This window comes from Lissotriton helveticus, chromosome 12, assembly GCF_964261635.1.
Source record: "Lissotriton helveticus chromosome 12, aLisHel1.1, whole genome shotgun sequence".
NCBI classification, from domain to species: Eukaryota; Metazoa; Chordata; class Amphibia; order Caudata; family Salamandridae; genus Lissotriton; species Lissotriton helveticus.
The window spans coordinates 902281669-902306286 of NC_136073.1; the positions used below are offsets into that span (position 1 = coordinate 902281669).

The 24618-nt window shown below is 45.6% G+C and overlaps 1 protein-coding gene across 1 annotated transcript in view; it reads left to right on the forward strand.

The window, feature by feature from the left end:
- The first annotated feature begins 3592 nt into the window (after nt 1-3592).
- Nucleotides 3593-24618, forward strand: part of TM4SF5 (transmembrane 4 L six family member 5) — a 35719-nt gene continuing 14693 nt past the window's right edge. The window contains exons 1-2 of the mRNA XM_078670803.1: nt 3593-4076; nt 11517-11597. Coding sequence (XP_078526929.1) covers nt 3906-4076; nt 11517-11597 — 252 coding nt within the window. The 5' untranslated portion in view covers nt 3593-3905. The remainder of the gene's footprint in view (nt 4077-11516; nt 11598-24618) is intronic.

Below are 24618 nucleotides of genomic sequence, written 5' to 3' on the forward strand. Positions count from 1 at the left end.
AGAGCCTGGCTGCAATAACGGTGAAAGTTCTACCACCACTACGGGCCAGCCTGAATCGGGGGACATTCAATAATCGGAGGCTATTGGATCTCAAATGCCTCACTGAAGAAGATATCTTGAGCTCAGGTAGGCCGGGCAAGTGCCATGGATTGCCCGAAAGGCAAGGATCAGAATCTTAAAGTCAATCCGTCTAGCTATAGGCAGCCAGTGTAGCTCATCTCGGTAACTTCTGACTGAGTTGCGAGCGGGGATGTTACCGATAAGCCTTGCTGCTGCGTTCTGAACGATTTGCAATCTTTCTATAAGATATAGAGGGGCACCTGCATATAAGCTATTGGCGTAGTCGAGATGTGCCATAATGAGTGATTGAACAATCGTTTTGCGGGAGGACTGAGGAAGATAGGGAAAGATCTTCCTTATCATGCGAAGTTTGTTGAAACAGGCCGTTGATACTTTATTAACCTGGGCTTTACAGGAAAGGGTACTGTCAAATAAAAAGCCAAGATTACGGGCAGACTGCACAGGTATATTCAGCAAGAGCTACTTGTGACATTTAGTGTGTTTAGGATAAAAGTGATACATTCCTTTTTTTGCTCTTGTAATGAATTAGCCCTTGTAATGAATTAGCTGTTTTCAGGAAAATAATTTTGATCATTGAAATAGTTTGATATATTGCAAAATTGTTGCATTGCAATTTGTATTGTTTGTTGGATGTAATATTGATGTTATTCGTTTGGATATTTTCGTAATGTGTTTTGTGTTAATTGTCGATTGAGTAAGACTGTCAGTAATTTTTTGTATTGTGTATTCTCTTTCTGCCATTTGAAATAATTTTTTGTATGAAATAACATGACTAAAAGGTATAAATAAATATACCGGACCAGTTTTAATGAAATTGTTTATTTGGTTCCCAATTACAAGTAAACTGAGAAGGGGGCAATTTTTTGAGTGTTGTATTTACATTACGGCGCACCATGGCGCAAGGATTGCCAGATGCGTCCGAAATTCAGACACATCTGTTGATGGAAAAGTCATGCATTGTTGGAGTCGTGTCGCAAGCACAACGCAACTCCAGCAATGCGTGTTGCGTCCTACTCCCAATACACTGCGTCACTCCTTACGCCTGCTTCAAGCAGGCATAAAGTTATTACGCAGTGGCGTCCTAAAAGTCACGCAGTGAAATCTTGTAGATTTCACTGCGTCACTTTTACGAGGCTTTCCTGCGTGGGAATGCCCACTCTGCATACATTATACCTGATGCAGGTATAATGTCATGCAGGGCTTTACAAAGTGACGCATCTCCCTGGATGCATCACGTTGTAAATGGGCCGCAACTTTTACGCTGCCGCTGCATCACAAAAGTGACGCAACGATGGCGCAAAAGTGACGCAAGGGGCTTGTAAATCTGCTCCTGAGAAGGTAGGTGCAAATAGGTAAGTACAGATTTACTAATGTTAACATCACATGTATGTACCTTGAAGACATATATCGTCAAGGTATGTGTATGTGGAGTTATATCTAGGAAAAGTTTGCTTACCCATAGAAACCTACCTTCACAATATTTTTCTCTTGGATATTCTTGATTCAATATCTTTTGTTTCCTGTCTAAACTCCTCACCCGCCATGACCCCCAGAGGATGTATGACGGTACAACGCGTACCGTTTCAACGCGTGCTTTTACGACGGGTCTTTAAGAACGCAAGTCGTAACCACGACTTGCGTTGGGGGGCGCGGATAGTGAATAGTATAATTTACTATTCTAACACCAGTCCCCGTGGATAGTAGGGAAGGTGTTGGAATAGTAAATACACTATTCTTTATCCTTTAGCGCCCTCCAGCGCAAGTCGTGGTTACGACTTGCGTTGTAAAGGATGCGTCGTAAAAGCACTGCGGGGTAACATCTGCGTTGAAAAGGATGTTCCCCCCCCAGAGCGCGATTGTTCATTGAGGAATCTAGACTTTAAGTTCCTGCCCTCATTAGATGTGTCTACTGTTCCCTAAATGGACACTATTCTGAAACCCAAATAGGTTAGTCTGCAGTATACACAACTATAAATAAATATGTAGGAGTTATTATCCACTATCTGTAAATATCGACAAAAGAGGGGGGTGGATGTGTGGGCGACATTTGCTTGTTATAATAAAAGTCGACTTATTTCTAAATTGCATATTATTGTATCTAATGATTCATGTCAGTTTAGCATGTCCATCCCAGGGCCCCCCTTTAACTCATGGCCCCATTCTAAATAGGGGCCCCCTCAACAGATGGGGTGATTTCATACCGTTGCCCCCAGGGTGAAGGACAAAGAAGTCCGAGGCGAGCCCCTTTAACAGGAAGCCTCTCAGAGCTCACGCTTAGACGCGCCTTATAGAGGAGTTTGCGCCTGAATCGCGATTCGCAGTTTGGTTGGAAGAAAACAGACACACACTACTAGGTTTGAGATTAACCAAGAATGCATAATTGTACTAAATTATATATATAACAGAACTAAAAGGGTTTCAGACAACCATCTTCATCCATTGGTTTGTTGTTGAGTCATTCACCTTGTTATCCCTCCCACTGTAGTATACATCATGGGGAAAGTGATCAGCCCTATTCAGCCATTGGCTAACTTCACCGTGAGTGACATTCTGCCCTTTCTTCCCTTTCTCAGGGAGCGCATCAACACACAAAGTAGTTCCCTTCGGTGCTAGGGAAACCATAGCAATATGTGCTTTTGTGAGACCTAAAAATTGTTTTTACTTGTAGATTTTTTTTGTTTTTAGTAACACCTATTAACCATGATTTAAAAAAAGCAAGCATTGGCAAAGCCGGGAAGCTGGCAGCAAACAATACATCTGACTTTGCCACTGCTTGTTTCCTCTTCACATGTGAAACAAGTATGCACAATGACTTGTATGTGTGTGTGTGCATTATCACACACACGCACACACGCATGTGCGTCATGACGCTCAGGCAGCCCGGCGTGATGGCCCGTTTGCTTTTCTTTTATTCACCGTTCACGATTGGCAGACGCAGTCTTGAAGTGGTAAATAAAAAGATACATATGGGTGAAAGTGTGCTTTAAAAAAGGAGCGGCCTGACAGCAATGTTTGCAGCTGCCGGGCCTCCTTAACATAAAAAAAACGGTTGCTCCGTGTGGGGGAATAACGCTGAAGATGCAGGTCATGGGAAGGGGAAACGCAACACGAGGGAGAGAGGGAGAGAACGCATGCACTCGCGTAGACTGCAGAGAAACAGATATAAAGGGTCCCTGAATGCAAGCTTCCATGTCATCCAAGCACACACAGTAAAGAGACATGCTCCAGAGGCGGGACAAACGAAGACCGTCCAATAAGAAGCAAGGAAATGAGATGGATAAGAAAGCCATCCAATCAAGAAAGAGCAGCTGAACTAAAGCCCTCAGTATGTATATATTTTAATGAACTAGAGACAACAGGTCTTCGATAGGAGATAGTTAAAGCTGTTAGTCAGCGAGACATACTATATGCAGATCCACTTACCGCATTGGCTAACAAGACTCTTTCCACATTGACAGTATCTCGCTTTCTAATAATAATATTTACGACCGCTGCACTATTGTTAGTGATGTGAGTTCTTCCAAACTCCAAGGGTTACAAACCTGCCCCACCAGGTGCCTGCGGAGCAGACGGCCCTGGTGAACCTTGCTCCCAACTTATCTATGAGCAAACATCAATCGATGCCGTGTCGGCTCAAGCTGGCACTAGGGGACAGGGCTTCAGAGGGACAGGAAGCCGGCTTCTCCTGCACCCAAGATCCAGAGTAGGAGTCACTGCTGACCCCAAGATCCTGGTTCAGGAGCCACAGCGGACCCCCAAAGTCCTCACTGAGGATCTACTGCCCCCCAAGAGCCCTCACGCCAAGGCGCAGTGCTCGCGCCAAGATGTGCACGGGGAAGTGCTCGCGGCTGGTGGGCCTGATGCTCCTGCCCATGGCCTTCCTGTGCATCGGGGCCAACCTGCTGCTCATGTTCCCCAACGCCCAGACCAAGTGGACCGACAACATCACCCTGCAGGTCTGGCTGATGGGGGGCATCGTCGGAGGGGGACTCTTTGTAAGTACCACCGTTTATTTATTTTATTTCTATGGTTCTTCTAGGCAGCACGTGTCAGAGGCGGAATGAACAGCCAAAGACCAGAGCAGGATATTTATGTGGACTATGGGTGGTCAGCAGAGGGGGAGGGTCCTGGCCAGAGAGTCCTTTTATTCCACCGGGCATTTCCCTGGTGGGCCGGAGCCCTTGAGACTGGCTTTGCAAGCCCATGGCCACTCCCGGCGCCTGTCCTTTGACCCTGCCCTCCACGGTGAGCTGCGGCAGACATGGGCGGGGGAGGCTTTAGAATAGAGAGCGGGGGAGGGGGAGGGTACAGAGAGAGACAATGGATGGAGGGAAAGAGCGATTGCGTGGGGTGATGAAGGGGGTGGGGCTTGTTTGAGGGGTTTAGCCAGAAATGCTTTTGGTTCCTAAAGCCAGCCCATGGACGCCATTAAGGGGTGGCTGCTGCGACCCCTAGACTGCAGCTTGTGACCCCTGGACAGTTGCTTGCGACCACTACCTTCGTAATGAAACAAAACTTTCTTTAGCCTGCTTGTTGCCTTGATGAAACTGCGATTAAGAGAAACACAACTTCATTACAATTTTATTCACACTAACAGGTTTCATTCACTGTAGCTGTTTCAAGCGGCCAAAAGCCACAGCCTTGGATCAGGAACTGGCGACAATGAAGCTCCACCCACTTGGGTGTAGACACCCTCAACCAGTGCTTAATTTGAGCCGGTGTTTTCCAGTGCACTGCACTTAAGGCCAGATGTACAACCTTTAAGTTTAGCGAGTCTCAAATTGCGCAAAATTGCGACTCGCAATTTGCGACTCGCTAAAGTTAATGTACAACAATGGCTCAGACATTGTTTGCAATTTCCAATGGGGTTGCAAATTGCATGCCATATGAATATTAATGAGACTGTCACAATTTGGGACAACATTGGGAATGGCTAGCACTCCCAAGAATGGTGGCCTGCTGGGGTCAACAGACCTCCATGTCTGGGACTGCTTTTTAAATAAAGCAGTTTTTTTTAATGCATCCCGTTTTCCTTAAAGGAAACAGGATGTATTTAAAAAAGAAAAATGAAACTTTGAAGTTTAATTTTTTAAGGGCAGGTAGCGGTCCCTGGGACCACTGCCTGCTCTTAAAAAATATTTGTGCACCCATTCAAAAAGGGGTCCCCTGGGTACCCCTTTCTGTTTGCGTGTGCCTTTCCACCCTTCTGAGAAGAGTGGTAAACTGCAAGTTTTCCCGCGACCGCAATTGCGGTTGCAAAACAATCATGCCCCTTCCTAATAGCGAGTCGCTAACAATATTTTGCGAGTTGCTAGTTGGTCAGCGACTCACAAAATAGTGTCAGTACATTGGGCAGTCGTTTTTTGCGGTCGCAAAGGAGCCAAATTCCCCTTTGCGGCATCAAAAAACGGTCGTACATCTGCCCCATAATTCTCGAGACAGTCTGCCTCATGACGGCGCAGTTTATTTTATTTAGAGTTGAACTCAACAGTTGTTTATCGAATCAATATACATTAAAAATGACTGACACCCACCGCCCAAGCCATTCTATCAGGTTGAGGGGCCTGGAATAGTCTGAATTGTCCCTGTTGTAGGGTGTGCTGGGTAGTAGTTGTTGTGATAGGGTCATAGGCTGCGATAGCAGGCGCGACGGGTGCCGGAAAGCCGAAGTCCCATCCTAACGAGGGTCCTGGCACTTATGTTTCCTGTGGAGTGGGCAACTTTGAAGCATCTGGGAGCTGAGTTTATGATTGTGACACCCCCACACCCCGCCATAAGAAATCTTACAGTGAGCAGGAGGGGGGGGGGGGATATCAGAGTAGTCCAAGTGATAAAAATATCATTTATTTTTTATTTTTAAAGCTTTATATACTGCTATCTTGACCCATAGGTATCAGAGCGCTTTACATACACACTGTAAAAACAGACGGAAATTGCATTGCATAGTAGGCAGGCAGTAAGGAAGCAAACCAGGGATAAAAAACAGCATGAAAAATCAGGTGGTTAACACAGTCCGGTCACCAACTATCCTTGAATGTCAAGAGAGAGGAGTCAACTCGGATATTGAGGTCTAGGTTAGTTGACGTTGGTCAGGAAAGTATTTGTTGAGGAGATGGAGTTTGAGGTCCCTTTTGAAACAGGAGAAGGAGGGGTTGCATCTGAAGGGTCTGGGGAATCAGTTTGGGGGTTTGAGTGCCCGAAGGAGCTCTTAGAAGGCAGTGAACACTCCTGCTCCAAGGGTGCGTAAGACCCACATACGCCTCTCTGAACACCTGCGCGCCTTCGATTCACTTCTGTAAACTCGATAGCCCGGATGAAAGGTTGGCCCGAGCCTGTGGAATAACATTTGCTTAAGGCGGGTCCTTCCCCCCTCTGCTCCCCCTGCACTTCCTGGTGGCGCGTGCTATCAAGATGAGCCCAGGGCCAGGTGAACATTAACCACAGAATGACTTCCTCTTTCCAAATCCCTTCCATGGCACAGGTGAGGCGGAGAGGCCTACCTGTGGGCGGGGTCACCGAGGCTGAGGGGGGGGGGGGGGGCAGAGAGAGGAGAGCTGGGAGTTCATGAGCCAGCCATGGTGATTGAGGAGCAGCATCTGGGAGCTGATTTTATGACTGTGACACCCCCACACCCCGCCTTAAGAAATCTTACAAGTAACTCTTTCTTTAACTAGTCCTCCATCGCTAACAATCACCAACCTATGGGCGTTCCAGAATGTTCCTTTGTCTGATGACGTCAGCAGGGGGTTTTGGGGTTTATTATGACATCATTGGCCAGGTGACCCCTTTAAGACACAGATGAGAGTACAACACTGCCTTTGATGTTGTAGCAGCATGAGGTGGGCGACTTAACCCCAACAAACCTGCTCACTACTTTAAGCATGGCCAAAGGCATATGTTACTTAGCCTCACCAGACCCTGGCACCATAATGGACATTTGGGGGGCTTGAATTATCTCGATCACAACTGGTGATCACTGCTGGGATGGATGGGACAGAGTGAATGTAACTTAAACTCTGCACAACCAGCCGTCACTGTCGAGGGGCCTGTGCGGCTTAACTTGATCCAAGGTGGTCCTGGGTATGGCCATGTTTAAGGAAGGTGTGGCCGAAACACATCGCAACTGGCTCCCGGTTTAATGGTATCATTTTTATAACATTGTTACCTGTATTTATCCATATTTATTTTGTGTTTTGAGAACAAATGGAGTTGTAAAATGACATATTTCCACATTTATTTAACTGATGAAGATGCGCTTATACTTTGATGCCTGTTATGTTTTAGCAACTGAGGTAGCCAAAAATAATAAAACAGTACACGGCAGGTAAATATGTACATTATATACAAACACATATTAACATGTGCCTGTATTTAAGGGACTCTGATCCTGTTTGTTAACTCCCCTGTCTGTCTGTCTGCTCAGCTGTTGCCTGTAATTCATGATGGACAGCATGGGGGGGTCTCTCACGGGAAGAACCATTTTCAGTATTTTTCTGCTTTTAGAAATAAATACATGCATAAAACACATTGTTTTCTGTCTTCGTTTATCTGCAAGTGAAGCATGTGAAGTCAGTAAGGTTTGTGTGTATGAGCTGTAAATGAGTACAAAAGTGGATGAGGTCAGCAAGGTCTCTGTCAATGTGTATACATTGTGAGTGTGTCGAAGAGTGAGTGACCATTCAAAGGTACAGTGAGGATGTATGGATCATGAGTGGGTAGAAGGGTGAGTGAGTGTTGGAAGGTGCAGGTGACTCCATATAGGCCACGAGTAAGTAGTAAAGTGGGTGAGGTAGCTTATCTTAGAGGCAATATGTAAAGTATATATGCAGCACTTCAATCAGTAATCACGTGAGAACATACCACAACAAAACTTCCACACCACTTTAGACAAATAGAGGAAACTGTAATAAATAATTTTACCCCAAAAAAACCAAAAATCAAATCAGTTGAACCAGAGCGATTCAGTTCTTAAGTTTTAAGTGAAAGTAGTGTCTAGAACCATTAAGAACCAACTGTGGTTATCTGGTTGCGCAGGACTGGGACAAAGTCGCAAGTTCAGACCAACTGCAATGGAGCACGGGTCGGATGCAGAGACCAAGTTAGGCCCGCTGAACAAAGTACAGAGCTTAAAATTAATATTCATATTAATTAATTATTATTTTTTATTTATTTTCTTCCATAGGAATCCATTGTCTGGTTTTCACCAGAAAAGTTTGTAAGTGTTGATTTTCACAAACTACAAATATTCCTTAAAAATCGCCTGTATGACTTAAACAAATTCTTTCAACCGTTTACAGGAGATGCACCCGTACTGGATCCAGGATCCACCACTGAGTAATAAAAAGTAACGATAACACTGCTTACCTGCTAAGTGAATTTCCTCCCATAGGATAACAATGGTGATTCTATGTGAAAAAGTGTGTCAACTTTTAAAATACAATAATATTCCTTAAAAATCACTATTGTAACCAAAACGCTTTTACTCAACTGTTTACAGGAGATATCCCAGGACTGAATCAAGGATCCAGTCCTGTGGTTAGAAAAGTAATCCATAAAGTAACTAATTGCATTTATCTAGAAATCCCCATTGAGCTCAATGTTGCCTTGTGTTTGAAATTGTGTTGCCCATTGCAACAACTGTAACTACTGTAGTTAAAAGTCTATTGCCTATTTGCAAAGTATTTAAACAAAAGTAATTCATTCTGAGAAAGTATATTTTGTAATGCAATGTATAATGTAATTATAATGTAATTAACAAAATATCTAAAAATAAATAGTTAAAAAATGTAGTAAATCAGTATCAAAAAATAAATATAACAATTAATACATTTAAAAATTGTCAATTACAAAACATTTGCAATTCTCTGAAAAAACCATAGGTTTCAGACATGTTATAGTTAGGAATTAGCATTTAAAAAACCTTAGAAATTCACTGAAAAAAACATAGGTTTTAGGGGTGTTATAGTTAGCTGGACATTTCATGTGTACAAAACCTTTGAAATTCCTCCGTTATAGTTAGTTCTGCTAACTATAACTCGCGCGCCTGCAATCCACTGCTGATGATGTCACATATTACATCATTCATGACATGGTCAGTGACATCACTGATGACATCTCAAATGATATCACTGATGACATTACTGATGACATCATCCACGTGACAATCTGATGCATCTCATCATACACTAGTATAACCTTTCATCACTCACTGTAAAATACAGAGTACCATATTTGAAACCATTGACACACCAATACAAGTTTCTAAAAACCCACTCAGTGATTCCTAGATCTTCACACACATCTAATCACTTACCCATAGATTCACTCATACATGCTGTCAATGATCAATAGAACACTATCAAATATACTTATACACCTATATCGACATTACACACCAGCACACATCCTATTCACTTACGCAGTCATCCTATTCACTTATGCAAACAATGGATGATACTCACATTTACTCAGCTACACACTTATACAAACACCACTTCATTTATTCATATAGATAGTAACTCATACTTAGTGTGTTATAAAATCACTATTGCAAGTAAACAGTTATCCATACAGTCACACATCCAACCTCTGAGTCTTAGGTATACTATAGCCTTATAGCCCGCCGTAGAGGGCTATACCGGCTATTAAAGGCCCTCTCCAGCGTTAAAGGCCCGAGCCGAAGGCGAGGGCCTTTAACAAGGGAGAGGGACTTCAAGAGCCGGTATAGTCCAGCTACGAAGGGCTATAAGGCTATTAGAACATTCTGCCACTAGAGGGCAGAATGTTCTAACAAAAAAGAACAAAGCCTTATGGGAGCGTGAGAGGATTGGAATCCCCTCAGGTTCCTTGAAGCCTTTGCTCACAGCCAGAGCTGTGAACAAAGAATCATTGGAATATTGGAGCTCCGGGCTTATACCAGCCATTATAAGCCCGGAGCACTCCATTGTTTTCAATGGAGCTCCCAACATTCCAATGTTCTAATTATTTATATACAACTGTCACATACACTGCCTTTTATTTTTCTACTATGTTGGACATGTACCATTGAGAAATATTTGCTCATCACCACACCCAAAAAGATATTCACTCACCCAAACAACTGTTATAACATGTAGTCTTAACCTCATATACCTACTGAATCAACTATTCACACATCTTTGGGGAGTCACACACCCCCCACCGAACCACACACACATTCACTCTCCCATACAAATACTCAGTTAATTAATCAATAACTAATATAGACTTTCACGTAGCTAGTAACCAACTGGTGCAGCAGTTTACACAACAACTAACAAAGTGATACAGATATTCACACAGTTTAGTCACTATCCAATATATTTAGTGAGACACTATAAATTAGTCAAGTAAACAGTCAATCACACTACTACTGAATCCTCCATCCAGATATTGATATTCATATATCCACTCATTCTTCAATGCAGATTGCTATATATATAATGCATATTTAAATAACGAACCAAACCACATTCACTGGATGTTGTCATCAGTGATGTCATCAGTGATGTCATTTGAGATGTCATCAGTGATGTCACTGACCATGTCATGAATGATGTAATATGTGACATCATCAATGATGTAATATGTGTCATCAGTGGATTGCGGGCGCGCAAGTTATAGTTAGCAGAACTAACTATAACGGAGGAATTTCAATGGTTTTGTACGAGTGAAATGTTCAGCTAACTATAGCACCCCTAAAACCTATGTTTTTTTCAGTGAATTTCTAAGGTTTTTTTAAATGCCAATTCCTAACTATAACATGTCTGAGACCTATGGTTTTTTCAGTGAATTTCGAAGGTTTTTTAAGTGCTAATTCCTAACTATAACATGTCTGAAACCTATGGTTTTTTCAGTGAATATATATATATATATATATATATATATGTATATATATATATATATATGTATATGTATGTATATATATTTATATATATATATATATATATATATATATATATATATATATATATATATATATATATATAAATAAATATACACACATATATATATATATAAGAATTTCTAGCCACACGCCAACACGTATCCAGCAAATGTTACCGCAGGAAAACAATGACGATGAGCAAAACCCAGGTCTGGTGCAAATTATTTCAGTGCTTTTATTTCGTGCATAAAGTTGCCAGCATGTCCGCCATGACGCGTTTCGCCTCTCTCCAGAGGCTTGATAACATGTCTGAAACCTATGGTTTTTTCAGTGAATATATATATATATATAAACATCATCTACTGCCTTCCAGAGTAAAATAGTTTGTGAAATGTTGGATTAAAGCGTGTCCCTCTTTTAAATCCTGTTTTCAGTTTTTGAGGTTTAACTGGTTTGCACGCTTGTGCTTGGGTCCCGCTAACCAGCCTCTGCTTCAACGCTCGCCGCTGACATCTTCTCTCGCTTGTTGCAGGTCCTCTGCCCCGGGTGCGCCGCCGTCAGAGCCGGAGGGAAAGGCTGCTGCGGAGCCGGCTGCTGTGGGAACCGGTGCCGGGTAAGTTCGCTCCTGAGGGGTGGGGGGGAGGGTCAAGGACTCGTCACACATTAACCCGATTTACAAGGGACGGTGTCCCCGCGCGTCACGGTGCCACCGTGCACCACTCTCTGGCAGGAAGTGTGGCGCGTTATTCCTCAGATGTCAGGTGTGCAGCACGTGCTCCTGGTGGCTGACGTCATTGGGGTCAAAGTCCTCTCTGCACAGACAGGTCTTGTGCCCTGGAAGGCCCCTTTCAACCCAACCCCTCTGACAGCTCCCATTGCACAGATGAACTCAGAGCTGACCAGAGATTTGTATGTTGTGTCCAAAACTGCCCCCCCCCCCAATTGACGTAAACTGCTGCAGTGTTTGCTCGAGTATGCTGAATACTGGAGGCTGGGCTTTAAGTGGGATGAAAAAACTGGGGTCTCTCAAATGGGCGTGGCTAATGTAATTAGGGGAGTGGCGTACAAACTTAAGCTAACAATCTGTGCGTAGCATAGTGTGCCGCCCGAGTTGTATTTTGCTGTTTCTGTCACTGCATCCAGATATATGATACCCCAAGTAACATCATACCTACAACAAGTCAGGACTATTGGCTTTGTCAATGGTTGTTAGTTGCATTAGATACATAAACAGCAACTATGGCTTGTATATAATATTGAAAAAGCTTCCACTTAAAGCCCTGGTGACACCACGACGATGTTTCTTCTCCTTAGTTTCAAAAAGAGAAGAGAATTCCAGAGAGAAAATGACGCTCTTTAAAGGATTTCCCTTCCCCTACAACGCTCACCTGGCATGACGTCATGCCGTAACTTTCCACTAGTGAGAAGTGAGCAGTGTGAGCAGCAAACACTAGTGAGAAATGAGCATTGTGCACTGCGCACACTAGTGAGAAGTGAGCAGTGTGAGCAGTGCACACTAGTGAGAAGGGAGCAGTGTGAGCAGTGCACACTAGTGAGAAGTGAGCAGTGTAAGCAGTGCACACTAGTGAGAAGGGAGCAGTGTGAGCAGCGAACACTAGTGAGAAGGGAGCAGTGTGAGCAGCGAACACTAGTGAGAAGTGACCAGTGTGAGCAGCGCACACTAGTGAGAAGGGAGCAGTGTGAGCAGCGAACACTAGTGAGAAGGGAGCAGTGTGAGCAGCAAACACTAGTGAGAAGTGAGCAGTGTGAGCAGTGCACACTAGTGAGAAGGGAGCAGTGTGAGCAGCGCACACTAGTGAGAAGTGAGCAGTGTGAGCAGTGCACACTAGTGAGAAGGGAGCAGTGTGAGCAGCGAACACTAGTGAGAAGGGAGCAGTGTGAGCAGCGAACACTAGTGAGAAGTGAGCAGTTTGAGCAGCGAACACTAGTGAGAAGTGAGCAGTGTGCGCAGCGCACACTAGTGAGAAGTGAGCAGTGTGAGCAGCGCACACTAGTGAGAAGTGAGCAGTGTGAGCAGTGCACACTAGTGAGAAGGGAGCAGTGTGAGCAGCCAACACTAGTGAGAAGGGAGCAGTGTGAGCAGCGAACACTAGTGAGAAATGAGCAGTGTGAGCAGCGAACACTAGTGAGAAGTGAGCAGTGTGCGCAGCGCACACTAGTGAGAAGTGAGCAGTGTGAGCAGCGCACACTAGTGAGAAGTGAGCAGTGTGCGCAGCGCACACTAGTGAGAAGTGAGCAGTGTGAGCAGCGCACACTAGTGAGAAGTGAGCAGTGTGAGCAGTGCACACTAGTGAGAAGGGAGCAGTGTGAGCAGCGAACACTAGTGAGAAGGGGGAAGTGTGAGCAGCGAACACTAGTGAGAAGTGAGCAGTGTGAGCAGCGCACACTAGTGAGAAGTGAGCAGTGTGCGCAGCGCACACTAGTGAGAAGTGAGCAGTGTGAGCAGTGCACACTAGTGAGAAGTGAGCAGTGTGAGCAGCGCACACTAGTGAGAAGTGAGCAGTGTGAGCAGCGAACACTAGTGAGAAGTGAGCAGTGTGCGCAGCGCACACTAGTGAGAAGTGAGCAGTGTGAGCAGCGCACACTAATGAGAAGTGAGCAGTGTGAGCAGCGCACACTAGTGAGAAGGGAGCAGTGTGAGCAGCGAACACTAGTGAGAAGTGAGCAGTGTGAGCAGGGAACACTAGTGAGAAGTGAGCAGTGTGGGCAAGGCACATCCATATGCCTGCTGTCTTTGCCGTCTGGAAAAAAACAGACCGCCTGTGCCAGGGCACAAAACAGAGCCCGATAGAGACCCGTTTCGAGGCCTTCTTCAAAAAACTGCTGGTGCTCAGACCCGGTGAGACCCGGCCCACTTAAAGCCCTGACTGCAGGTGTGGCACCAGAGGCATAGCTTCAGAGGGGGGGTGAGGCATAAAGGGGGTGATTGGGATGCCACACCCCCTAGAAATATATTCTATAGGAAAAAATTGGGTATGATGAAGTGTCTCTCAGATTTCACCTGGGATTTTCACATGTCCACACTGACAAAATTATGGACACACTCTCTCTTGTGTCAGTTTTGAAGGCCTTAAAAATTTTGTTTAGTTTGAAAAGTGTTGTGTTTTAAGTGCCCCTAACAATCTGCCCTCCGCTCTCTTCCACTGCCCCTTAATCCCCCTCAAGTTCTGCTTCTCATATAATGTGTTTTATGAAGGGATAATTGTTTGGGATTAAATTAGATATAGCAGAATAAATGCACCTTGAGTGGTGTCTGCCTCCACGCCACACTCTAAACATTAAGGGCAGGTTTACTACGGGGTTGAGTCACTTTTGTGTGTAGCATCAATATAAAACCCTTTTAGGCATTTACCAAGCCACGCAAAGACACTTTGGGCCCCATTAGGATGGCGGGCGGATTGCCCCCGCCGGGCCGGTGGTAGTCACCGCCGGCCCGGCAGGGGCAATCCGCCCGCCATCCGTGCAGAAATGACCCCCCACCATATTACTATGGCTGGGGGGTCCGCGATGGACGGAACGACCGTCCGACGCATTTCCGCCCCGGTCGACTTGCGACCGGGCGGAAAAGGCTGCAATATGGTGGCGGTGTCTGTTTGACACCGCCAGCCATATTACAATGTGCTTTGAGGAATGCCTTTCTGCCCACGGAAAGGCTTGCGGAGAGCGCTTGGGTGGCCCGTTGCGGGACCCCAGGGACTCTGGGGGGGTGGGGGTGCACATGGGGGGTACCTATGGTACCCCCCATGGCGGGGTAACAATAAAGAGACGCAGTGCATGGCGCGGCTTGCATTATTTCCGTTGCTCTGCATGGCGGGGTAACAATAAAGAGAAGCAGTGCATGGCGTGGTTGCGTTACTTTACGCCGCTCTGCATGGCGGGGTAATAATAAAGAGATGCAGTGCATGACGCGCCTTGCGTTACTTTACGTTGCTCTGCATGGCGCGGTAACACTAAAGAAAGACAGTGCATGGCGCGGCTCGCTTTCCTTTCCTCTCCACGGTGGGGTAAATACAAAGAGACGCAGTGCATAGCCTGGCTTGCATTACTTACCTCGCTCTGCATGGCGGGGTAAATACAAAGAGACGCAGTGCATAGCCTGGCTTGCAATACTTACGTCGCTCTGCATGGTGGGGTAAATACAAAGAGAGCAGTGCATGGCGTGGCTTGCGTTACTTTACGTCGCTCTCCATGGTGGGGTAAATACAAAGAGAGGCCTTGCATAGCCTGGCTTGAGTTACTTTACGTCACTGTGCTTGGTGGAGTAAATACAGAGAGATACAGTGCATGGCGTGGCTTGCGTTACTTTATGCCGCTCTGCTTGGTGGGGTAAATACAAAGAGCCGCAGTGCATGGCGTGGTTGTGTTACTTTACGTCGCTCTGCATGGTGGGGTAAATACAAAGAGAGCAGTGCATGGCGTGGCTTGCGTTACTTTACGTCACTCTGCATGGTGGGGTAAATACAAAGAGAGCAGTGCATGGCGTGGTTGTGTTACTTTACGTCGCTCTGCATGGTGGGGTAAATACAAAGAAAGGCCTTGCATAGCCTGGCTTGCATTACTTACGTCGCTCTGCATGCTGGGGTAAATACAAAGAGACGCAGTGCATGGCGTGGCTTGCGTTTCTTTACGTCATACTGCATGGTGGGGTAAATACAAAGAGATGCAGTGCAGGGCGTGGCTTGTGTTTCTTTACGTCACCCTGCATGGTGGGGTAAATACAAAGAGACGCAGTGCATGGAGTGGCTTGCGTTTCTTTACATCACTGCATGGTGGAGTAAATACAAAGAGAGAGACGCAATGCATGGCGTGGCTTGCGTTACTTTACGTCGCTCTGCATGGTGGGTTAAATACAGAGAGACGCAGTGCATGGCGTGGCTTGCGTTTCTTTACGTCGCTCTGCATGGTGGAGTAAATACAAAGAGACGCAATGCATGGCGTGGCTTGCGTTACTTTACGTCGCTCTGCATGGTGGGCTAAATACAGAGAGACGCAGTGCATGGCGTGGCTTGCGTTTCTTTACGTCATACTGCATGGTAGGGTGAATACAAAGAGACGCAGTGCATGGCGTGGCTTGTGTTACTTTACGTCTATCTGCGCGGTGGGGTAAATACAAAGAGAAGCAGTGCACAGCCTGGCTTGTGTTACTTTACGTCTATCTGCGTGGTGGAATAAATACAAAGAGACGCAGTGCATGGCGTGGCTTGTGTTACTTTACGTCTATCTGCGCGGTGGGGTAAATACAAAGAGAAGCAGTGCACAGCCTGGCTTGTGTTACTTTACGTCTATCTGCGTGGTGGGGTAAATACAGAGAGACGCAGTGCATGGCGTGGTTGTGTTACTTTACGTCGCTCTGCATGGTGGGGTAAATACAAAGAGAGCAGTGCATGGCGTGGCTTGTGTTACTTTACGTCACTCTGCATGGTGGGGTAAATACAGAGAGACGCAGTGCATAGCCTGGCTTGCATTACTTACGTCGCTCTGCATGGTGGGTAAATACAAAGAGAGCAGTGCATGGCGTGGCTTGCGTTACTTTACGCCGCTCTGCATGGCGGGGTAACAATAAAGAGAGGCAGTGCATGGCGTGGCTTGCTTTCCTTTCCTCTCCACGGTGGGGTAAATACAAAGAGAGGCCTTGCATAGCGTGGCTTGCATTACTTACGTCGCTCTGCATGGTGGGGTAAATACAAAGAGACGCAGTGCATTGCCTGGCTTGCATTACTTACGTCGCTCTGCATGGCGGGGTAACAATAAAGAGAGGCAGTGCATGGCGTGGCTTGCTTTATTTTACGTCACTCTGCATGGTGGGGTAAATACAAAGAGACGCAGTGCATAGCCTGGCTTGCATTACTTACGTCACTCTGCATGGCGGGGTAACAATAAAGAGAGGCAGTGCATGGCGTGGCTTGCTTTACTTTACGTCACTTTGCATGGTGGGGTAAATACAAAGAGAGCAGTGCATGGCGTGGTTGTGTTACTTTACGTCGCTCTGCATGGTGGGGTAAATACAAAGAGAGCAGTGCATGGCGTGGTTGTGTTACTTTACGTCGCTCTGCATGGTGGGGTAAATACAAAGAGAGCAGTGCATGGCGTGGCTTGCTTTACTTTACGTCACTCTGCATGGTGGGGTAAATACAAAGAGAGCAGTGCATGGCGTGGTTGTGTTACTTTACGTCGCTCTGCATGGTGGGGTAAATACAAAGAGAGCAGTGCATGGCGTGGCTTGCTTTACTTTACGTCACTCTGCATGGTGGGGTAAATACAAAGAGAGCAGTGCATGGCGTGGTTGTGTTACTTTACGTCGCTCTGCATGGTGGGGTAAATACAAAGAGAGCAGTGCATGGCGTGGCTTGCGTTACTTTACGTCACTCTGCATGGTGGGGTAAATACAAAGAGATTAGTGCATGGCGTGGTTGTGTTACTTTACGTCGCTCTGCATGGTGGGGTAAATACAAAGAGAGCAGTGCATGGCGTGGCTTGCGTTACTTTACGTCACTCTGCATGGTGGGGTAAATACAGAGAGACGCAGTGCATAGCCTGGCTTGCATTACTTACGTCGCTCTGCATGGTGGGGTAAATACAAAGAGAGCAGTGCATGGCGTGGCTTGTGTTACTTTACGTCACTCTGCATGGTGGGGTAAATACAGAGAGACGCAGTGCATAGCCTGGCTTGCGTTACTTTACGCCGCTCTGCATGGCGGGGTAACAATAAAGAGAGGCAGTGCATGGAGTGGCTTGCTTTCCTTTCCTCTCCACGGTGGGGTAAATACAAAGAGAGGCCTTGCATAGCCTGGCTTGCGTTACTTTACGTCGCTCTGCTTGGTGGGATAAATACAAAGAGACGCAGTGCATAGCCTGGCTTGCGTTACTTTACGTCGCTCTGCTTGGTGGGATAAATACAAAGAGAAGCAGTGCATAGCCTGGCTTGCATTACTTTACGTCGCTCTGCTTGGTGGGATAAATACAAAGAGACGCAGTGCGTGTCGTGGCTTGTGTTACTTTACGTCGCTCTGCATGGTGGGGTAAATACAAAGAGATGCAGTGCATAGCCTGGCTTGCATTACTTACGTCGCTCTGCATGGCGGGGTAACAATAAAGAGAGGCAGTGCATGGCGTGGCTTGCTTTACTTTACGTCACTCTGCATGGTGGGGTAAATACAAAGAGACGCAGTGCATAGCCTGGCTTGCATTACTTAGGTCGCTCTGCATGGCGGGGTAACAATAAAGAGAGGCAGTGCATGGCGTGGCTTGCTTTACTTTTCGTCACTCTGCATGGTGGGGTAAATACAAAGAGAGCAGTGCATGGCGTGGTTGTGTTACTTTACGTCGCTCTGCATGGTGGGGTAAATACAAAGAGAGCGTGCATGGCGTGGCTTGTGTTACTTTACGTCACTCTGCATGGTGGAATAAATACAAAGAGACGCAGTGCATGGCGTGGCTTGTGTTACTTTATGTCTATCTGCGCGGTGGGGTAAATACAAAGAGAAGCAGTGCACAGCCTGGCTTGTGTTACTTTACGTCTATCTCAGTGCATGGCGTGGTTGTGTTACTTTAGGTCGCTCTGCATGGTGGGGTAAATACAAAGAGAGCAGTGCATGGCGTGGCTTGCTTTACTTTACGTCACTCTGCATGGTGGGGTAAATACAAAGAGAGCAGTGCATGGTGTGGTTGTGTTACTTTACGTCGCTCTGCATGGTGGGGTAAATACAAAGAGAGCAGTGCATGGCGTGGCTTGTGTTACTTTACGTCACTCTGCATGGTGGGGTAAATACAAAGAGATCAGTGCATGGCGTGGTTGTGTTACTTTACGTCGCTCTGCATGGTGGGGTAAATACAAAGAGAGCAGTGCATGGCGTGGCTTGCGTTACTTTACGTCACTCTGCATGGTGGGGTAAATACAGAGAGACGCAGTGCATAGCCTGGCTTGCATTACTTACGTCGCTCTGCATGGTGGGGTAAATACAAAGAGAGCAGTGCATGGCGTGGTTGTGTTACTTTACGTCGCTCTGCATGGTGAGGTAAATACAAAGAGAGCAGTGCATGGCGTGGCTTGCTTTACTTTACGTCACTCTGCATGGTGGGGTAAATACAGAGAGACGCAGTGCATAGCCTGGCTTGCGTTACTTTACGCCGCTCTGCATGGCGGGGTAACAATAAAGAGAGGCAGTGCATGGCGTGGCTTGCTTTCCTTTCCTCTCCACGGTGGGGTAAATACAAAGAGAGGCCTTGCATAGCCTGGCTTGCATTACTTACGTCGCTCTGCATGGTGGGGTAAATACAAAGAGACGCAGTGCATGGCGTCGCTTGCATTACTTACGTCGCTCTGCATGGTGGGGTAAATACAAAGAGAGGCAGTGCATGGCGTGGCTGTGTTACTTTACGCCGCTCTGCATGGTGGGGTAAATAAAGAGATACACAGTGCATAGCCTGGCTTGCGTTACTTTACGTCGCTCTGCATGGCGGGGTAAATACAAAGAGAGCAGTGCATGGCGTGGCTTGCATTACTTACGTCGCTCTGCATGGTGGGGTAAATACAAAGAGACACAGTGCAATACGTGGCTTGCGTTTCTTTACGTCACTCTGCATGGTGGGGTAAATACAAAGAGACGCAGTGCATAGCCTGGCTTGCATTACTTCGTCGCTCTGCATGGTGGGGTAAATACAAAGAGACGCAGTGCAGGGCGTGGCTTGTGTTTCTTTACGTCACCCTGCATGGTGGGGTAAATACAAAGAGACACTGTGCATGGAGTGGCTTGCGTTTCTTTACGTCACTGCATGGTGGAGTAAATACAAAGAGACGCAATGCATGGCGTGGCTTGCGTTACTTTACGTCGCTCTGCGCGGTGGGGTAAATACAGAGAGACGCAGTGCATGGCGTGGCTTGCGTTTCTTTACGTCATACTGCATGGTAGGGTGAATACAAAGAGACGCAGTGCATGGCGTGGCTTGTGTTACTTTACGTCTATCTGCGCGGTGGGGTAAATACAAAGAGAAGCAGTGCACAGCCTGGCTTGTGTTACTTTACGTCTATCTGCGTGGTGGAGTAAATACAAAGAGATGCAGTGCATGGCGTGGCTTGCGTTACTTTACGTCGCTCTGCATGGTGGAGTAAATACAAAGAGACGCAGTGCATAGCCTGGCTTGCATTACTTACGTCGCTCTGCATGGCGGGGTAACAATAAAGAGAGGCAGTGCATGGCGTGGCTTGCTTTACTTTACGTCACTCTGCATGGTGGGGTAAATACAAAGAGACGCAGTGCATGGCGTGGCTTGCTTTACTTTACGTCACTCTGCATGGTGGGGTAAATACAAAGAGACGCAGTGCATAGCCTGGCTTGCATTACTTACGTCGCTCTGCATGGCGGGGTAACAATAAAGAGAGGCAGTGCATGGCGTGGCTTGCTTTACTTTACGTCACTCTGCATGGTGGGGTAAATACAAAGAGACGCACTGCATGGCGTGGCTTGCTTTACTTTACGTCACTCTGCATGGTGGGGTAAATACAAAGAGAGCAGTGCATGGCCTGGCTTGCATTACTTACGTTGCTCTGCATGGCGGGGTAAATACAAAGAGACGCAGTGCGTGTCGTGGCTTGTGTTACTTTACGTTGCTCTTCATGGTGGGTTAAATACAAAGAGACGCAGTGCGTGTCGTGGCTTGTGTTACTTTACGTCGCTCTGCTTGGTGGGGTAAATACAAAGAGACACAGTGCGTGTCGTGGCTTGTGTTACTTTACGTCGCTCTGCTTGGTGGGGTAAATACAAAGAGAGCAGTGCATGGCGTGGTTAGTGTTACTTTACGTCGCTCTGCTTGGTGGGGTAAATACAAAGAGAGCAGTGCATGGCGTGGCTTGTGTTACTTTACGTCGCTCTGCTTGGTGGGGTAAATACAAAGAGACACAGTGCGTGTCGTGGCTTGTGTTACTTTACGTCGCTCTGCTTGGTGGGGTAAATGCAAAGAGACACAGTGCGTGTCATGGCTAGTGTTACTTTACGTCGCTCTGCATGGTGGGGTAAATACAAAGAGACGCAGTGCATGGAGTGGCTTGCGTTTCTTTACGTCACTGCATGGTGGAGTAAATACAAAGAGACGCAATGCATGGCGTGGCTTGCGTTACTTTACGTCGCTCTGCGCGGTGGGGTAAATACAGAGAGACGCAGTGCATGGCGTGGCTTGCGTTTCTTTACGTCATACTGCATGGTAGGGTGAATACAAAGAGACGCAGTGCATGGCGTGGCTTGTGTTACTTTACGTCTATCTGCGCGGTGGGGTAAATACAAAGAGAAGCAGTGCACAGCCTGGCTTGTGTTACTTTACGTCTATCTGCGTGGTGGAGTAAATACAAAGAGATGCAGTGCATGGCGTGGCTTGCGTTACTTTACATCGCTCTGCATGGTGGAGTAAATACAAAGAGACGCAGTGCATAGCCTGGCTTGCATTACTTACGTCGCTCTGCATGGCGGGGTAACAATAAAGAGAGGCAGTGCATGGCGTGGCTTGCTTTACTTTACGTCACTCTGCATGGTGGGGTAAATACAAAGAGACGCAGTGCATGGCGTGGCTTGCTTTACTTTACGTCACTCTGCATGGTGGGGTAGATACAAAGAGACGCAGTGCATAGCCTGGCTTGCATTACTTACGTCGCTCTGCATGGCGGGGTAACAATAAAGAGAGGCAGTGCATGGCGTGGCTTGCTTTACTTTACGTCACTCTGCATGGTGAGGTAAATACAAAGAGACGCAGTGCATGGCGTGGCTTGCTTTACTTTACGTCACTCTGCATGGTGGGGTAAATACAAAGAGAGCAGTGCATGGCCTGGCTTGCATTACTTACGTTGCTCTGCATGGCGGGGTAAATACAAAGAGACGCAGTGCGTGTCGTGGCTTGTGTTACTTTACGTTGCTCTTCATGGTGGGTTAAATACAAAGAGACGCAGTGCGTGTCGTGGCTTGTGTTACTTTACGTCGCTCTGCTTGGTGGGGTAAATACAAAGAGACACAGTGCGTGTCGTGGCTTGTGTTACTTTACGTCGCTCTGCTTGGTGGGGTAAATACAAAGAGAGCAGTGCATGGCGTGGCTAGTGTTACTTTACGTCGCTCTGCTTGGTGGGGTAAATACAAAGAGAGCAGTGCATGGCGTGGCTTGTGTTACTTTACGTCGCTCTGCTTGGTGGGGTAAATACAAAGAGACACAGTGCGTGTCGTGGCTTGTGTTACTTTACGTCGCTCTGCTTGGTGGGGTAAATACAAAGAGACACAGTGCGTGTCGTGGCTAGTGTTACTTTACGTCGCTCTGCATGGTGGGGTAAATACAAAGAGACGCAGTGCATGGCGTGGCTTGTGTTTCTTTACGTTGCTCTGCATGCTGGGGTAAATAGAAAGAGACGCAGTGCATGGCGTGGGTTGAATTACTTTACGTTGCTCTGCATGCTAGGGTAAATACAAAGAGGCGCAGTGCATGGCGTGGCTTGTGTTTCTTTACGTTGCTCTGCATGCTGGGGTAAATAGAAAGAGACGCAGTGCATGGCGTGGCTTGTGTTACTTTACGTCGCTCTGAGTGGTGGAGTAAATACAAAGAGACGCAGTGCATGGCGTGGCTTGTGTTACTTTACGTCGCTCTGCATGCTGGGGTAAATAGAAAGAGATTCAGTGCATAGTACTGACTTGCGTTACTTTACGTCGCTCTGCATGGTGGAGTAAATACAGAGAGACGCAGTGCATAGCGTGGCTTGTGTTACTTTACGTCGCTCTGCATGCTGGGGTAAATAAAAAGAGACGCAGTGCGTGTCGTGGCTTGTGTTTCTTTACGTCGCTCTGCTTGGTGGGGTAAATACAGAGAGACGCAGTGCATGGCGTGGCTTGCGTTACTTTACGTCGCTCTGCATGGTGGAGTCAATACAGAGAGACGCAGTGCATAGTGTGGCTTGTGTTACTTTACGTCGCTCTGCATGCTGGGGTAAATACAAAGAGACGCAGTGCGTGTCGTGGCTTGCGTTACTTTACGTCGCTCTGCATGGTGGAGTAAATACAGAGAGACGCAGTGCATAGCGTGGCTTGTGTTTCTTTACGTCGCTCTGCGTGGTGGGGTAAATACAAAGAGATGCAGTGCATAGGACTGACTTGCGTTACTTTGTGCCAGGTAGGCGTTACATGAGGGGTGATGCATACATTTACCATAGGGACCTGCACCCCCTGACCCACTCTCTCTCTTATGTGAGAAAATCTGAACCCTTGGGGATGATTCTGAGGGTGGTCTCTGGTTGACAAGGGACACTATTCATTCACTGTTGTAGGTTCGCTCAGTCACATCACTCAGGCTACCAGGCAGGGGCGATGCCCACAAGTGAGGGGCGGCCTGCTGTCCTGGGTCACAGGGGTATTCAGACAGAATATTGAGTTGGAAATGTTGACTTACACAAATATCGAGTTGGAAATATCGTGACAGAAATATTGACAGCAAGAATATCGTGGCCAAGAATATCGAATTTAAGTTAAGAAATGTTGTTAAAAAATATAGAAGTAATTAATATCGTTTGCAAAAATACAGTTGTTTAAATATTGATTTTGTAATTAGTGTTATGTTTTTTAGTTTATATTTTAAATGTATGTGATGTATTTTTTTAATAAGAATTGTTTATGTTTTCAATATATGTGTTACATTTTTAGTAGTTATCAATTTTGCTTTTTTTAGTCTGTAGCGGGTTGTGGGTTTATAGAGGAATAAGGATGGAAGTAATTTAATTATAATACATTAATGAATATTTTTTATTTATCAATATTTATTCAATTGAAATTTGATATTGTTAACTGTGGGAAGAAATGTAATTGTAATGAATTATTATTTGGTTGTTAATTAAAATTAATTAAATAATTGGTAATTAATTATGGTAATTGTTTCATTTGTTTTAGGTGTGGCTTGTAGGGTTTATAGGGGTATAGGGTGGGAAGTAATTTATTTTAAATTAATTAATAATACGTTGTTAATTAATAATAATTAATTATTAAATATTAAATATGGACATTGTGTAGTTAATTTTAGGTGTGGATTGTGGGGTTAATAGGGGTAAAGGGTTGGAACTAGTTTATTTTTGATTAATTAATATTTAGCTGTTAATTTATATTAATTAATTGATTGCCAATGAATTATGTAAATTGTATAATTTATTTTAGGTCGGGCTGTGGGTTGGTAGGAGTATAGGGTGAGAGGTAATTTATGTTTAGTTAATTAATAATTGGTTGTTAATCAATATTCATTAATTACCTGATAATTAAAAATGGAAATTGTGTAATTAATTTATGGTGTGGTTTGCGGGATTTATGGGGGTAAAGGGTGGGAAGTAATTTATGTTTAATTAATTCATAATTAGTTGATATCAATATAAATTAAGGAATTAATATTTAATTAGGGTAATTGTCCATTTTTGAGTGCGTGGGTTTTACTTTTATTGGGTTAAAGTGTGGGGAGTAAATTAATTGTACTTACTTTATAATTAGTTATTAAATACTATTAATTTTTTCATTGAACATATGTTTTAACTGTGTAATTAATTTTTTGACAGTTTAATTTTAGTTGTGGTTTGTGGGGATTATATTGGTAAAGTGTGGGAAGGTAATGCA